The sequence below is a fragment of the Erinaceus europaeus genome, chromosome 10, assembly GCF_950295315.1.
Source record: "Erinaceus europaeus chromosome 10, mEriEur2.1, whole genome shotgun sequence".
Classification (NCBI taxonomy): domain Eukaryota; kingdom Metazoa; phylum Chordata; class Mammalia; order Eulipotyphla; family Erinaceidae; genus Erinaceus; species Erinaceus europaeus.
This window is the reverse complement of record NC_080171.1, coordinates 38,494,434-38,512,755: the sequence shown is the minus strand read 5'-3', so window position 1 is coordinate 38,512,755 and position 18,322 is coordinate 38,494,434. Positions and strand designations below refer to the sequence as shown.

Here is an 18,322-nt window from a genome sequence, read left to right as displayed (position 1 = left end):
CTACTCACAAAATAAAATTGCAAGACATTTTTATTACAAACAAATACATATCTTGGGCATAGTATCCTCATAATATATACCCCTGACCAAAAATAAATGATAATTTCCATGTAGCAACAGTCAGGAGAGCAGAGAACCACATGCTGACTTCAGAGAATGCGATACAACCCCATCACACAAACACACTCCAATTCCTGGAAGGTGTTACATAGTGCATACTAGGACCCCATAAAATTTAAAGGAAACAAACACAGGATATTCTCTAAATTTGAAATGTCACCTGGAGGTCTGGAGAGATAGCTCACTGGGGAGGGCATATGCCTTGCCATGCTCATAGACCAGGTTTAAACTCTAGCACATGGGTGGTGCTATGGTGCTAGAGTGTCTCTGCCAACTTGGTCTCTGTCTCTCTCTATCTGAATGAAAAACAGCCCAGAATACTGAGGATCTTCTGCAAAAAATAGGTAAATAAAATGTCACTTGGAGATGCTGTGAAGACTAACTTCACCTAATCTCAACATGGTAGCCTGCCAGGGCAAAATAAAACAAATCCTCAGTGCTGGCCATTTGTTTTCCCTTTGGGTGGAGATCAACAAATTCACTTCATGGAAAAGATGACCAGAAGTCTCATTACCCACTATGGAAAGGATGACAGGAAAGGAGAAGACAAACTGAAATAGTTGTAGAAATAATAGTTAACTCATATCTGCAATGTTAGGAAAACTCCTGTAGTTTACAATAGAGGGTCTAGGGATTCAGAACTCTGGTGGTTGGAATGGTATGTAATTATACCTTCATTGAGATGTAATTTTGTTAAGTCAACATTAAATTATTAATAAATAAAAAACAAGGAATAAAAAATATGCTTCTTAAGTATGTGTCTCTCTTAGCTTCCTATTAACAAAAAAAGGGGGGGCAGGCAGTAGCACAACTGGTTAAGCATACATGGCATCAAGCACAAGGACCAATGTAAGGAGTTCAATTCGAGCCCCCTCTCCCCCGCTCACCACCTGCAAGGGGGTCACTTCACAAGCAGTGAAGTGGGTTTGCAGGTGTCTATCTTTCTCTCCCTGTTTTCCCCTCCTCTCTCGGTTTCTCTCTGTCCTATGCAACAACAGCTATAACAGCAACAAGGGCAACAATAACAACAAGGGCAACAATAACAAGGGCAACAATAACAACAACAAAGGCAACAGTAGCAACAACAAGAGTAACAATAATAACAAGGGCAACGAAATGGGGAAAAATGGCCTCCAGGAGCAGGGGATTTGTAGTGCAGGCACCAAGCCCTGGTGATAACCCTAGAGGCAAAAAAAAAAAAAAAAAAAAACACCAAAAACTGAACACCTACCTCCAAAGGCTATTAAGATCAGTGTAACAATGGGACTTGAATACTTCATTAGAATCACTTGAGAAATTTCTGAAAGCCAAACCAAAAGCTCAGGCTACAGTCCAAGAACAAACAGTAAAGCCATCACTCTTTGACAGTGGTACCCAGGTGATTCTGGTTTCCTACTGCCTGATATCCCCAGCTTTCAGAGGTAACTGAAAGAGGTAACTCTGAAGAGCTAAGAACTCAGGGGGAACTGATGTCATGACCTCCTTTGCCCAAATGTACAAGCTGCAATTTTCAAACAGTATCCGTAGAAGTCTTGTGTGTCCAATCTAGTAAAATAATCCATCCTTTCAAGAGCTGTGAGTTGTTGGTATGCTTCTAAGACCCCTTCTGTTTCATTAGTTTAATCCCTCCTGCTTAACACTGCATTCTATTTACATAGCCACTGTTAACTAAGCACTGCCCTGCCTGCAGGGCATTGGTTTAATCCCCATTGGTTCATGATGTCTTTTGCTCCGCCCCCTCTCCTAGTACACCCTGATTTCCACCAGTCTTTTTTCCCTCCACCCTCTCTACATCACATCCTGTTTCCATCCTACTTGGCGAGTATATATAAGGACAGGATTGTGATTAGAGATAGCTTAGATTGCATTGCGTTCCACATGAATAAAGACTGAACTGCATACCACTCAGCCATGAGTCCCTGGTTGTCTGTCTCTGCCCGCGAAGCTAGTCTGGCAGTGGGTGATAAGATGACCCAAGTCTCAACTATTTTTTGGAATTCAACCAAAGTTTCTCATCTAAGTTTAAGATGCTTTTAAAATAATTTTTTAGGAAAAAATTCCTAGGAAACACATAGGTGCACAGGTCCAGTGATATAGCTCACTTGGGTAGTGCGCTGTTTTGGCACGTGTATGACCTAGCTTCAAGCCTGGTCCCCAACATACTGAAGGAAGCCTCAGTGCTGTTCTCTCTCTCTCTCTCTCTCTCTCTCTCTCTCTCTCTCTCCCTCTCTCTCTCTCTCTTCCACTCTATCTAAAAATAAATAAGAAATAAGTTAGGTTCTTGGAGTAGAATGATGAGCAGAAATCTGTCTTTTATTGCTAAATTATTAACTCTCCCTTTTAAAATTTGTTTTGGTGACCAGTCTTAGCAATTAAATTTGCATTTATTTCATGCAAATCTGATGTGACCCCAGTGAGATTAATTACTCAAGAGAACCAGGAAAACAATGAGGCCAGCTGTCGAAAGAACCTGTAGACATTCTTTTTTCCTAGGGATCACTGAACCTAGAACTAAAAGGCATCATCATCCTCCAACCTTGAAAATTTTCTACCTAAATCATCCAAGGAGACTCTGCAGGATCTTTAAGGAGGTCAAAAAAGTCTACTTCATTACAGGATAGGTTTAGAATGAGAACTGCTCAAGATGAAAACACTAAAAATGGGGGGGGGGGAGAAGGAGGAGGAAGGAACTCAATATTTCAGTGAAATCATCACTAGTAACCAGGTGTCACAAATTAGCACAAATTGAGAAGCCCTGCAGCCAAGGAAATGCCTTTGTAATATTGGTCAAAACGTCACAAATTTTCTTATGACCTCATAAGATACTCTTGAGAGACAGTCATAAAAATTAAAACTTATCAATGCTGAGTGAAATAAGTTAGAAACAGAAGGATGAATATGGGATGATCTCACTCTCAGGCCAAAGTTGAAAAACAAGATCAGAAAAGAAAACACAAGTAGAACCTGAAATGGAATTGGCACATCGTACCAAAGTAAAAGACTCTGGGGTGGGTGGGTGGGGAGAATATAGGTCCAAGAAGGATTCAGAGGACCTAGTGGGGGTTGTATTGTTATATGGGAAACTGGTGAATGTTATGCATGTACAAACTATTGTACTTATTGTTAAATGTAAAACACTAATTCCCCAATAAAAAAATAAATAAAAACAACAAGGGCAACAAAAGGAAATAAAGAAAGAAAACCAACAAAAAAAAGATAAATAAAAAAAAAACTTATCAACCGAGTAAATACACAGTAAATATATTTACCGAGTAAATATATTTATTTTAAAAAACAAATAAGTATAACAATATTCAGGGCTATATTTTAATTGAAAAAACATGTTGGTTAACAATCATGTTGAGCTAATATTTTGGTAAATTCTGTTTCATATGTAGTAAGTAGAAGTCAAAGATTTCAGCAGTAAGTTCACTAACATGCAATTAAGACCCTCTAAAATCACTTTAAAGTCTCTCTACAAGTTTTTTAAGTTGAGTTTTTGTTTTTTATTAGAGAGAGAGAGAAGAGAGAGAGAGAGAGAGAGAGAGAGAGAGAGAGAACGCAGATGTGAGTACTGCTCAGCTCTGGCATAACAGGAATTCCAGCCTAGGACTTCATGCATGGCTAGTGTGTTACTACTTATCTTTCTCCCTGTCATTCCCCTCACCACATACTTTTAACAAAGTGTTCCCACATATGAAGACAAAAACTAAAGGAAATAAATACTCATAAGGGTGAGAAAATTGCACAGCTGAGAAAATAAAAGCTAATTAGGGACTTATGTCCCTATCTTAGCTAATCAACTAATGAAATACTTTTTTTAGAGGACAGGACTGGCAAGACAGCTCACCAGGGTCATGCGTTGCTTTCCAGCTCAGTTCCCACAGCACTGAGGGAAGCTTTGGTGCTGTGGTATCTTTCCCTCTCTTCCTGTCTCTGTGTCTGAAAAAAGTCAGCCTGGAGCAGTAAAGCACTAGTGAAAACAATAACAAAAAAAAAAGGAAAAAGATAATATATATATCAATCTTCTTAAATTAATAACTACTGAAACATTCACTATTCTATTGTTCCATGACCTCAGTTTGGTACTTCATTACAGTTTCACATCTGGAATTTGGACTAGTCCACAGGAAAAAGTTGCTCATAAAACCACAGTGGAGGAATGGATAGTGATGACCAAAACAACTAACAGGAGAAACCAATGAATTCACTGGGCATTTTGAACTTGCCCTAACAACAACCTCATATTTCTCAAGTGCCCTTTATTTTGTAAGTTGCTTGCTTTTTCTCATATTGACATATGAGGTAGATAGGACATGTGTTGCCTACATTTAACAGATAAGGAAATGAAATACCAGTGGTTACATGCTTCTTCCCCTAGGATTAGGCTGTATCAACTATAGTTCATGGACTAAATTCACTGGTGGCCTACATTGTGAGTCCCATGTGTTAAGAAGAGTTTTTTGTGGGAGTCGGGCTGTAGTGCAGCGGGTTAAGCGCAGGTGGTGCAAAGCACAAGGACCGGCATAAGGATCCCGGTTCGAACCCCGGCTCCCCACCTGCAGGGGAGTCGCTTCACAGGCGGTGAAGCAGGTCTGCAGGTGTCTATCTTTCTCTCCTCCTCTCTTTCTTCCCCTCCCTCTCTCCATTTCTCTCTGTCCTATCCAACAACGACAACAACAATAATAACTACAACAATAAAACAACAAGGGCAACAAAAGGGAATAAATAAATAAAATAAATATTAATAAATAAATAAATTAATTTTTAAAAAAAGAAAAGTTTTTTGCTTGGAGTAGAGCACCAAAGTAAAAATCTCTGGGTTGAGGGTGAGGGTGAGGGTAGATGTTTGGCTTCACTGGGTGGGGAGGGGAGGATGGGATGGGACACAGTCTATTGGTGGTGGGAATGGTGTTTATGTACACTCATATCAATTTGTAGTCATAAAAATCACTATTTAACTAATATGAGAGGGGAAAGTTGATTGAATGTTTCAAACTTTTTAATGCACAGACCATAGGCTGAGCCTGAAATGTTGACACTCTTAAAAGCTTAGACCAGGGAGAACAGTAGCAACTAGTGGCACAGATATATACAAATAATATCAAAGGACATAAATTATGGTGATGTTATATATGATACAGAAAATCCTAACAAAGGGATTTTTCAAAATTAACCCAATTGCCAAATAATGTGATTACAGCTACAACTATCTATTGCCTTCTTAAACCCTAAGACAGCAGGAACCTCCCACTTCCTCTATAGAGGCTATATTTCCCCCAGCCCTGGAACCTCTAGGGTGGGGCTCACTTTCCTGCATGCTTCTCTCAATTCATACCAAATGATATTGCATCTGCTGATCCCAACCTAATCAACGCAATGAATACCACCTCAGCATGCTTCACTTCAGACTGTCTCCAGAGATGTCAAGTGTGGAATGTCAACCCTTCACCCTCATTACTCAGGTGAGACCTTTCCTTTTATAGGATTTCTAACAAATTTCAAAACCTAGATATAGACCAGGCCCCATGAGATACAGCATATGTTCACAGTTCTCCATAAATTAGGGCAAAATATATACTTGAAAGCAAAAGTACACAATAGTCTGCAGTGAGTCAGTATAAAGTTCATAATGAAATAGTGTTTACTTAGACTTAAATACCCTCCTCACCTACTTCCTATTACAGTTCTCTCACTCACTCCAAAGCTAACCTTATCAAAGCAAGGACTGCATAAGCTGAATAAGGGCAAGAGACTGGCATACTTTAATGATGACTCTTTAGTCATTATCTGGCCACCCCATGAGCTGGGGCCCCAGTTGGAGAGTCCTGAAATTCCCAAACACACATGATGGGCCTAGACCGTGAATAAATCCCTCTCCCCAATGTTGCCAGTCATCTCTATCAGGAACAATACAATAGACCCCTTTGTGGGCCCCCATAGGACCCTGCCCTCAACTTGGATCAACAATGGTAGAAGAGCAGGGAACCAAAGTAAAAACCCTGTGGTGAAGGGGAGGGTGGTCACTGGGCTTCCTGGCGTGGCGGGGGTTGGGGGGGGGGGCGAGGGTGGGTTGTTGGGATGGGACACAGTCTCTTGGTGGTGGGAATGGTGTTTATGTACACTCCTATTAAATTATAGACATATAAACCACTATTTAATCAATATGAGAGGGGAAAAAAAAAAAACAATGGTAGAGAATGTTCCATCCTCTGAAGGAAGGCTGGACAACCTACTCTATGTTCCATTTGAGGAAGATGGGTCCTGAAATTGGAGCAGCTTGGAGTGTTCCTACTTATGACCACAGAATGTGAGCTCAGTTCTACAGGGATGCAGAGGTCACATAGGTTCCTAAGCTGAATATGGGCCCCAGATCAGATCAAATCAATGGGGTTTACAGTCAGTAATATTTATACAACTTTCCCACATTTGGGAGCTAATCTTTTTCCTGATCCAGCTTTTTTGTTCCTTTTTCCAGCCATGACATCATCTCCCCAGACAATAACTTGGATCCACCTGCATATCAGATTTCAGGCCCGGGGGGAAAAAAACCTAGTATAGTCATGGGCCCTTTGGAATATAACTAAAATAGGTCTACTAGCTATCTATAAAATGGAGACCCCTCCAACTCTTCATCTGCACTATTCTAAGCTTTAGGTTCATGATTAGTTGACAATTTGTTTGGCTTTATTTATTTATTTTTTCTTTTCAGCCACCAGGTTCCAGATGCTACCATGATGTCAACCAGACTTCCCTGGACAGACAACCCCACCAATGTGTCCTGGAGCCCTGATTCCCCAGAGCCCTGCCCCAAAAGGGAAAGAGACAGGCTGGGAGTATGGATCCACCTGTCAATGCCCATGTTCAGCGGGGAAGCAATTACAGAAGCCAGACATTCCACATTCTATACCCCATAATGACCCTGGGTCCATACTCCCAGAGGGATAAAGAAAAGGAAAGCTATCAGTGGAGGGGATGGGATACAGAGCTCTGGTGATGGGAATTATGTGGAGTTATACCCCTCTTATCCTGTAGTTTTGTCAGTGTTTCCTTTTTATAAATAAAGAAAAAATAAATAAAAAAGAAGAGTTTTTGCTTTTTGCAAATAGCACTTAACAGGGAGTCCACTCCTTGGTTGATGCATATTTGCATGGTTGCTTTTATACTTTACAATGGCCAAGCTGAATAGTTGCAACAGAAGCTGCATAGTTCTCAAAGCCAAAATATTTATCTCTGTTCCTTCATAGTCTAAGTTTGCTAACTCCTAAGACTAACAGGGGAACCACAAGCAGAGCTAAGACTTTTGGGAACCAATCTAGGGCTTTTCCCACATAATCTTGGCATTTAAAGGGCATATGTTGGAGGACTGAGAGGAAGTTTGTGAAGCATGTCTGTAAGGACTTGAAATAGAAAGAAGGTACCAAGAATGGAGTCAGACACAGCAAATGGAAGGTGACTATAGAGGAATAGCTGATTTGTTCCCTAGCTTAGCAGATTTGTGGAAGGTGAGAAAATTCTTCCAAAATGAAAGCTAGTCAGAGTCTCATCCATACCTAATTTACATCATTGAAATGGTAAGACTAGGTATGTTTTGAGTTGATGATGAAATGGGTTAAGATTCCCAAATAGGGGATAGTGGCATAAGCAGGTTGAATGTATTTTGCTCATGGGATGGGCATGAGTTTTGATGTGAGGAGAAAGCGTGCAGACTGAATAGTGTTACTCTAAATCCAAATACACCCCAAACCTTAGAAAACTAATTTCATTTAGAAACAATGTCTTTGGTGGCTGGGGAAGTAGCTCAGTGGTAAAGTGTAGAAATTGTATGTGTGAGGGCCTAGGTTCAATCTCTGGCACTGCACATGTCAGAGTGATGTTGCAGTCTCTCTTCCATGAGATAAATAAGTTTTTTTTTTAAAAAAGAAATAGGGTCATTAGTAAACATAATCAAGTGAGATAATGAAGGTATAGTTGTTTAGAATGGATCCTAACTTGATGGCTGGAGCCCTCGTAAGAGGGAAGTTTGGACACAGACAGAGATAAGAATGCTAGCAGGGGTCTGGATGGTGGTGCACCTGATTAAGTGCACATGTTACAATGCACACAGACTCAGGTGTGAGTCCCCAGGTCCCACCTGCAGGGGGAAAGCTTTACACGTGGTGAAGCAGGGCTGCAGGTGTTTCTTTCTCTCTCCCTCTATCTTCCCCTACCTTCTCAATTTCTGGCTGTCTATATCCTATAAATAAAGACAAAAAAAAATAAAGTTATTTCTTAAAAAGAATGCTATGAGGGTTTAACTTTAAAAAGATGATATTGTTCTTCAGGACTAAATGGATGGGACTTGAGGTGACTGTGCTTAGTGAAGTAAGGAAGTAAAAGACAACTACCAGATGTTTTCACTGATATGTAGAATATAGAGAGAATTGACTATCAAACTCAAGCAAAAAGCTAAGATAATTGTGGGCACTTAAAAACATGCCTAGAACAGACTTCCTAGCTTCTTTCCACCAGAAGATCCCAATTCTCATCTGCTCTACTCCTGCTTTTTGTTTCCTGTTCATTAATCATTTTGCCCTGCTTTGTATCTTGCTACCTTTCAGTGAAGTTGATTCTATCCTGACGTCCCTGGGAAGATAGCCTCACCAATGTGTTTTGGTACTTCATCACTTCAGAGCCCTGCTCCACTAGAAAAAAGTAGAAAACAGGTTGGGAGTATGAATAGACCTTCTAATGTCCATGTCTAGTGAAAAAGCAATTACAGAAGCCAGAATTCCCACCTTCTGAATCCTCCCCCAAAATTTTGACCCATACTCCCAGTTGGGGAGAAGTGATGGGGGAAGATGCCCTGAGGGCTCTGAACTCCAATTCTCCAACTTCATCAGGAACCAGAGAGAGAGGAGAAAAAAAAAAGGAGGTACAGTTACATGTAATAGTAGCTGTATGTGTGACTTGGAAAGGAAAAGAAGATGGGATCCCTTCCCCCCCCCAAAAAAGGGTCAAACACATGCAAATATAGACAGAGGGTTAGAACTAATAGTTGAGCCATATCTATAACCTTGGGAGAATTGCTGTAGCTTACTATGGAGAGGCTGGGGATCCAGAACGCTGGTGGTGGGAGCTGTGCACTGTTGTACCCGTTACCTTATAATTTTGTAAATCAACATTAAATCACTAATAAAAATAATAAAATATAAAAAGGGAATATAGAGAATTGAAACACAAACTTGTGGGGGGAGTAGTTAACTTGTCTCTAAGAATTACATGGTTATTTTTGTGGTACCCACAAAACTTTGGTGGTGGGAGTGGTATAGTACTATATGTCAAATATCTTTTATGTTGTAAATTACTAGTAAAAATAGTAAAAGAAAATTCAAGAAATTCTCCACTTATTATTAAAGAAATACAAATTAAAACTATACTGAGATTCCATCTCCTACTTCAGAGAATGGCTTAGAATAACAAATCAGAAAATGACATGTTGTAGAGGGTGTGGAGACAAAGGGAACTTTGCTACACTGCTGGTTAGAATGAAAACTGGTGCAGCCCCTTTGGAAGACTGTATGGAGAACCCTAAACAAACAAGTATGAAATTACCTTATGATCCAGCAATATTATTCTTGGGGATTTAGCTAGTCGATACTCAAACACTATCAGAAGGGACATATGCACCCCATGTTCACAGCCGCATTATTCACAATAGCCAAAGAGTGGAAGTACCTAAATGTTCATCAACAGATAACTGACTAAAGTTATGGGGTATATAGTCAATGGATTATTACTCTTCAATCAAAAATGATGATACTGTGTCCTTTGGGACAAAATGGGTACCCCCCCCCAGCACTTCATCTGCACTATTCCAGCCTTTAGATCCATGACTGTTCAACAATTTGTTTGGCTTTGTATGTTAACTCTCTTTTCAGCCAGGTTCTAGATGCTACCATGATGCCAACCAGACTTCCCTGGATAGCACCACTTCCCCAGAGACCCACCCTACTAGGGAAAGAGAGAGTCAGACTGGGAGTATGGATCAACCAGTCAACACCCATGTTCAGTGGGGAAGCAATTACAGAAGCCAGACCTTCCACCTTCTGCATCCCACAATTACCTTGGGTCCATACTCCCAGAAGGTTAAAGAATAGGAAAGCTATCAGGGGAGGGGATGAAATACAGAGATATGGTAGTGGGAACTGTGTGGCGTTGTACCCCTCTTATCCTATGGTTTTGTTAATGTCTCCTTTTTTTAAATAAATAAAAAATTTTTCTTTAAAAAAATGGGGACTGGGCAGTAGTGCACCCAGTTGAGCGCACATATCATCAGGCATAGGATCTGGGTTAAAATCCATCTGCAGGGAGAAGCTTCATGAGAGATGAAGCTGCTGGTGTCTCTCTTCCTCTGTACCTCCCCTTCCCATCTCAATTTCTCTCTTTAAAAAAAAAAGAGAGAAAGAAAAAACCGGCCACTAGGAGCAAGCACCAAACTCCAGCAATAACCCTGGTGACAATCAACAACAACAACAACAAAAAAAAAGGCAAAGCTCAGAATACATCTAGAAGACCTTGAAGGAAAAAAAATACCTCTATACCCTTGATTACTAAGACTGACTGTGTTTTACAACCACACATTGCCAAGATAAACAACAAAGACATATAATTGAGTCTTTTCTTCAACAAAGCCATCCCTAAATTCCAAGCTTTCCTCAGATTCTCGATTACAACAGACAATGTAGATTAACAATAAATCTTAAAAATAAAGGTACTGAAATAACATTCCTGATATACCGTTCTCCTAAAATAATTTAAAATTTCCACAGATGGCTGATTTAAAAAATAACCTTGTATAGAGTGACAGAAAAAGAATTACACACATTCAAAAAGATCTAGTGCCATGTATACAAAACAACTGTATAAAGGAATCATCACGGTCATTTTCAGAACCTCCCAATGACTCAGTATGTGTCTCTCACGTTACTTGGCCAATATTCTTCCTACTCCCCCATGCCCCTTATTAGTTTAACATCATTGAAAGTTAACACTTTAAATGAGACTTTTCTTCAAAAATGTAAGAAGATGGTGGTAAAGACATGAGATTGCAGACACATAACAAAGGTAAGTAATTTTTTTTCCTCATACAGTCTAGTCACTGAATAGCAGGGGCACTGGCCTCCTTGATGAAGTCAAGACCCCAGACTAAGTTCTATGATCCCAAGATGTTCTCTTTATAGCAGCTATTACAGCTGTAGACAACCTTACCAATGTGTTCTGGAACCCCACCTCTCCAGAGCCCTGCCACACTAGGGAAAGACAGAAAGTCTTTTGGAATATGGATTGACCTTTCAACGTCCATGTCCAGTGGAAAGGCAATTACAGAAGCCAGACCTTCTACCTTCTGCAACACATGCTCCCAGAGGCAGAATGGAATGACACTACTGCACTGCCTCACTGACAAAGGAGCTCCCTTCGTGCTCTAGGGTGTTTCCATGTTGTGCCAGAGCTCAAGCCCCAGAGCCATGTGCTCTACCAAGTGAAGCAGAGTCTGCCCTCTTTGTATACCGGATCGTCATAAAATGTACACATGGTGACAGATACCACCGGGTCATGACATACTTATTCTTGGGAGTTCATGCTAAAGAAAGCCCTTGCAAGTCTGTCATGTTAGCAGCTGAATTCTTAATTAATCCACGAGATTCATATACAGCATTTCTCATTATTATTTTATATTGTAAGTTGGTACCAATTTTAAAAATAAACTTGATTTCTGAGCTAGATTATTAATAATAAAAACATAGTATTTCCTATGGATGTTTAGTCCAGAGAAATAACATGCCCTATAGTTTTTAAACTTTTTTTGCTTTTGTTTTCCATCCTCCTGCCCCATTCTTTTCTTATAATCCTTTTTTTAAATTTTATTTACTTATTTTCCCTTTTGTTGCCCTTGTTGTCTTTTTATTATTGTTGTAGTATTATTGTTGTTGTTATTGATGTTGTCGTTGTTGGATAGGACAGAGAGAAATGGAGAGAGGAGGGGAAGACAGAGAGGGGAGAGAAAGATAGACACCTGCAGACCTGCTTCACTGCCTATGAAGTGACTCCCCTGCAGTTGGGGGAGCCGGGGGCTCGAACCCGGATCCTTAAGCTGGTCCTTGATCTTTGCGCCACATGCACTTAACCCACTGTTCTACCACCCGACTCCCTCTTTTCTTATAAACTTAAACAAATTTATACTTTTTTAAATAAATATTTATTTATTCCCTTTTGTTGCCTTTGTCTTTTTATTATTGCTGTAGTTATTATTGTTGTTATTGATGTTGTCATTGTTGGATAGGACAGAGAGAAATGGAGAAAGGAGGGGAAGACAGAGAAGGGAGAGAAAGACAGATACTGCAGACCTGCTTCAACACTTGTGAAGTGACCCCCTGCAGGTGGGGAGCGGGGGCCTTGAATCAGGATCCTTACACTGGTCCTTGTGCTTTGCGCCATGTGTGCTTAACCCACTGTGCTAGTGCCCGACTCCCACAAATTTATACTTTTAATAGCTAATGGTGATAGGAAAGCAAATGCCAACTTGATAACTACTTTACTAGAGTTCAATGCTAAATGAGATATGCATATAGCGACGACAAACAATCATTCAACTCCTACAAGGGCTTCTCCCCACAAACAAACACACAAACAAACAAAACCCACTGCTTTCTCTGAGAAATTTATGTAATTTCTCAGAGAATTTATGAAAATCATTTTAAGAATGGGAATTCATTAAGTTGGTCACTGTAAGCCCAAGGCCTCCACTACCTCAATGAAAAATTAACCAGCATTACTTCTAAAAAATATTTATTTATTGGATAGAGAAAGAGAAAAAAATTGAGAGGGGAGAGGAAGATAGGGAGAAAGAGAGACACCTGCAGCACTGCTTCACTACTTGTGAAGCCTCCCCCACCTTGTGCATTGTAACATATGTGCTCTACCAAGTGTACCACCTCCCAGCCCCTTAACTTGCATTATTAACTGAAACAGGAAATGAGTCTATCTTCCATTTCTTACCACCTAAAATAAGCAACCAAAATGCCTGGCTACATTTCTGAGTCCCACACATTTGGTTCTATCATGGCATGATAGTGCTATTACAGGAAAAAAATAAAAAAGACCTCAGGGCTAATGAAACTGATCACAGGTCCCTGGCAGATCACTGCCTCAATCTGAGCTTAAGAGCTTCCTCTAGCTTCTGATCAAAGCACTCAGTTAATGCTGTGTTCAAAGTCAGATGCTAATCAGAGTAGGAAAGCATGCACCCAATAATCAGGCCAGTGCCCTCTGGATGCCTTACCTTGTTCTGATCACACATGTACTGTATCCGCAGGGTATCCATGGCTTTGATCATGGCTTGCATGGCAGTGAATATGTTTTGGTAAACTAGCTTGGTGAAACCTTTTCTGTCTTCATCACTGTAACCTGACCCATGGATAATTCTCATCTGCTTGATAAAGGTGCTTTTGCCACTTTCACCTGTTCCTGGAAGACAAAACAATTGAAACATATTGTCAGCAATCTTCAATAGCAACACACTGGGGAAGGGAGGTGCTCTTAGAATGATTAGGTTGGTTGGGTGGCTGTACAGTGGACTTGGAAAGGACCTCTGGATAATCATGCAGCTTAGGGGATCAGGGCAATCCTGCCCAAAACTTTGGGTAGAGGGATCTTTGCCCTGGAACTTGCTTTTTGAAGACAGAGACTCTTCTCTTTCATAGGTTCTGTGTCCCTTGAAGTAATGCTAATAAGCAGCAGTCTTGTGCGTAACACTCTTCAAGGCCCTAGGAACTGCTCCCCCACATGCCCTGCCTGCTGTCCTTGAAACTAGTGGCAATTGTGTCAGATGGTCTGAATGGTGAAGGTTTTCACTGCATAGTGAATAGTGCATAGTGCAGTGGCATAGTGATGTGCATAGTGATGGAGTCAGCTTCAGAGAACAGGGAGGATTTGAGCAGCATAAAAAGTGGCATCAGAGAAAAGGCTGTTAGTCAACTCCCTCCCTGAGGATACATGAATACAAATAACCCCTGCAGAGTAAAGAACTTATCCCCAATTGTTTTTTTAAATTTTTTAATCTTTATTTGTTTGTTGGATAGAGACAGTCAGAAATTGAGAGGGAAGTGAGTGACAGAAAGGGAGACAGACAGAGAGACACCTGCAACACTGCTTCACCACTTGTGAAGCTTTCCCCCTGCAAGTGGAGACCAGGGGCTCAAACCCGGGTCCTTGCGTACTGTAACATGTACGCTCAACCAGGTGCACCACCACCTGGGCCCCCCCCCAATTGGTTTTTTAAAACTTTATTTTATCTGAGAGAACAGAAAGAAATTGAGAGGGGGAGATAGAAAAGGAGAGAAAGACAGAGAGACACCTGCAGCACTGCTTCCCCATTTGTGAATTTGCCACCCTGCAGGTGGGGACTGGGTGCTTGAACCTGGGCCCTTGTGCACAATACTTGCACTTAATCAGGTGTGCTACCACCTAGCCCCTCCCCTACATGTGATAAATGTCTATGTTCTTGTTTTTCTTCATATTCCCATTTCTAGTTGAAAAGCCCTTCCAACTCATTACACTTAATGCAGTGCCAGAAGAACAGCTTAGAGTATCAAACCAATCCTGTATTAAATTTGTACAGCTGTCCAGCCATATGATGTGATAAACCAGGATTTTTACATTATTGTTATTATTATGTCTACAGTACTTAAAAAGACAAAGTGGAGGAGGATTTAAGTTGGGGTCAGTGAGAACCTTTTGCAGATGCCTATCACTGGGAGATGACAAATTGTACCTGTCAACAACTGAACTATAAACCATTAACTCACCCAATAAAGTGATAAAAAAAAACTAAAACTAAAAACCCTGGGTTGAGGATGAGGGTGGATGTTCAGCTTTACGGAGTGGAGTGGGAGGAAAGGGTAGGGATGGGACACAGTCTTTTGGTGGGAATGGTGGTTATGTACACTCCTATCAATATAGTCATATAAATCACTATTTAATATGAGAGGGGAAAATTGAATCTCAAACCTTTTATGTCACAGACTGAGTCTTTTTAATACATAGGCTGATTCTTTGATATGTTGACTCTCTTAAAAGCTTAGACCAGGGAGAACAGAAGCAACTGGTGGCACAGCTATATACAAATAATGTCAAAGGACATAAATTATGGTGATGTTGTATATGATACAGCAAACCCTAACAAAGGGATATTTCAAAGTTAACCCAATTGCCAAATAATATGATTATAGCAATAACTATCTATTGTCTTCTTAAACCCTAAGACAGCAGGAACCTCCTGCTTCCTCTTTAGAGTATATATATTTCCCCCAGTTGTGGAACCTCTAGCGTGGGGCTCACTTTCCTGCATGCTTCTCTCAATTCATACCAAATGATATTGCATCTGCTGATCCCAACCTAATCAAGGCAATGAGAACTACCTCAGCATGCTTCACTTCAGACTGTGTCCAGAGATGTCAGGCAAGGAATGCCAACCCTTCACCCTCATTACTCAAGTGAGACCTTTTCTTTCATAGGATTCACAAATTCCATTCCAGGAGGTTCACTTACTAACAAAATCCCAAACCCTAGATATAGACCAGGTCCCATAAGACAGAGCATTATGTTTACATGTATCCATAAATTAGGGCAAAATATATACGTGAAAGCAAAAATACAAAATAGTTTGTAGTGAGTCAGTATAAAGTTCATAATGAAATAGTGTCTACTTAGACTTAAATACTCTCCTCACCTACTTCCTATTATAGTTCTCTCACTCACTCCAAAGCTAACCTTACCAAAGCAAGGACTGCTTAAGCTGAATAAGGGCAAGAGACTGGCATACTCTAAGGATGACTCTTTAGTCACTATCAGGCCACCCCATCAGCTGGGGCCCTATTCGGGTAATATGAGATTCCCAAACACACATGATGGGCCTAGACCTCGAATAAATCCCTCTTTCCATTGTTACCTGTCATTCCTAGCAGGAACAACACAATAGACCCCAAGACCCCATAGGACCTTGCCCTCAACTTGGATCAACAATGGTAGAGAATGTTCCATCTTCTGAAGGGAGGCTGGACAACATACTCTATGCTACACCTGAGGAAGATGGGTCGATACTGGGGCAGCATAGAACATTCCTCCTCATGACCACAGAATATGAGCTCAGATCTAGAGGGATGCAGAGGTCACACAGGCTCCTAAGCTAATTATGGGCCCCAGATCACATCAAATCAGTGGGGATTACAGTCAACAATATTTATACCTCTTTCCCATATTAGGGAGATACTCTCTTCCCTAATTCAGCTTTCTGGTCCTTTTCCCAGCCATGACATCATCTCCCCAGACAATAATTAGGATCCACCTGCATATCAGATTTCAGGCTCAGGCAAAAACAACAACAAACACTAGATAGCTACAGGCCCTTTGGAATATAACTAAAATATGCCTACTAGCTACCTATAAAATGGAGGACCCCCAACACTTCATCTGCACTATTCCAACCTTTAGGTCTATGACTGGTCAACAATTTTTTTTTATATTTTTATATTTATTTTATTTATTCCCTTTTGTTGCCCTTGTTGTTTTATTGTTGTAGTTATTATTGTTATTATTGTTGTTGGATAGGACAGAGAGAAATGGACAGAGGAGGGGAAGACAGAGAGGGGGAGAGAAAGACAGACACCTGCAGACCTGCTTCACTGCTTGTGAAGCGACTCCCCTGCAGGTGGGGAGCCAGGGCTTGAACCGTGTTCCTTAAGCCGGTCCTTGTGCTTTGCGCCACCTGCGCTTAACCCGCTGCGCTACAGCCCGACTCCCGACTGGTCAACAATTTGTTTGGCTTTGTTTGTTAACTCTCTTCTCAGCCACTAGGTTCCAGATACTAGCAGGATGCCAACCAGAATTCCCTGGACAGACAACCCCACCAATATGCCTTGCAGCTCTGCTTCCCCAGAGCCCTTCCCCACTAGGGAAAGAGACAGGTAGGCTGGGAGTATGGATCGGCCTGTCAACGCCCATGTTCAGCAGAGAAGCAATTACAGAAGCCAGACCTTCAACCTTGTGCATCCCACAATGATCTTGGGTCCATACTCCTAAAGGGTTAAAGACTAGGAAAGATATCAGTGGAGGGGATGGGATACGGAGGTCTGGTGGTGGGAATTGTGTGAAGCTGTAACCCCCTTATCCTATGGTTTTGTCAGTTTCCTTTTTATAAATAAAAAAATAAAAAAACACTAGTATAGCCACAGGCCCTTTGGAATATAACTAAAATAGGTCTACTAGCTATCTACAAAATGGAGGACCCACCCCCCAAACTTCATCTGCACTATTCCAGCTTTTAGGTCTATGACTGGTCAACAATTTGTTTGGCTTTGTATGTTAACTCTCTTCTCAGCCACTAGGTTCCAGATGCTAGCAGGATGCTGACCAGACTTCCTTGGACAGACAACCCCACCAATATGCATTGGAGCTCTGTTCCCCCAGAGCCCTTCCCCACTAGGGAAAGAGAGAGGCAGGCTGGGAGTATGGATTGATCTGTCAATGCCCATGTTCAGCAGGGAAGCAATTACAGAAGCCAGACCTTCAACCTTGTGCATCCCACAATGATCTTGGGTTCATACTCCCAGAGGGTTAAAGAATAGGAAAACTATCAGGGGAGGGGATGGGATAAGGAGGTCTGGTGGTGGGAATTGGGCGAAGCTATGCCCCCTCCTATCCTGGTTTTGTCAATGTTTCCTTTTCATAAATAAAAAACAAAAAACACTAGTATAGTCACAGGCCCTTTGGAATATTAATATAATATGCCTACTAGCTATCTACAAAATGGAGGCCCCCCCAAAAAAACAAACTAAAAGTTATAAGTGGGAGACATGATGGAATTTAAATCTATTCTAGTAGCTTCTGTAATTTTTAATATGAAATTCTGTTTTTACTATTCCTGGATTGTGATATGTTTATAGTTCATTTTCAAATTTAAACATTGCTTTAAGAATTTATGGCTCAGGAGGAAGTGCAATGGATAAAGTATCTGATTCTCAAGCATGAGGTCCTGAATTCAACTCATGGCATCATATGTGCCAGAGTGATGGTCTGGTTCTCTTCCCCCACTGACAAATGTATAAATCTAAAAAAAAAATTCTTAAGTCAGAATGGTATGTCCACTCACGAGTTCCAAGTTTCT

At 40.9% G+C, this 18,322-nt stretch overlaps 1 protein-coding gene across 3 annotated transcripts in view; it reads right to left on the bottom strand.

Moving 5' to 3' along the window:
* The window catches only part of GNA14 (G protein subunit alpha 14), a 219,134-nt gene that overhangs the window by 96,155 nt on the left and 104,657 nt on the right, over positions 1–18,322 (bottom strand). For all 3 annotated transcript variants that reach the window (XM_060199539.1, XM_007516118.3, XM_060199540.1), the window contains exon 2: positions 13,442–13,626. In XM_060199539.1, the coding sequence (XP_060055522.1) occupies positions 13,442–13,626 (185 nt within the window). The remainder of the gene's footprint in view (positions 1–13,441; positions 13,627–18,322) is intronic.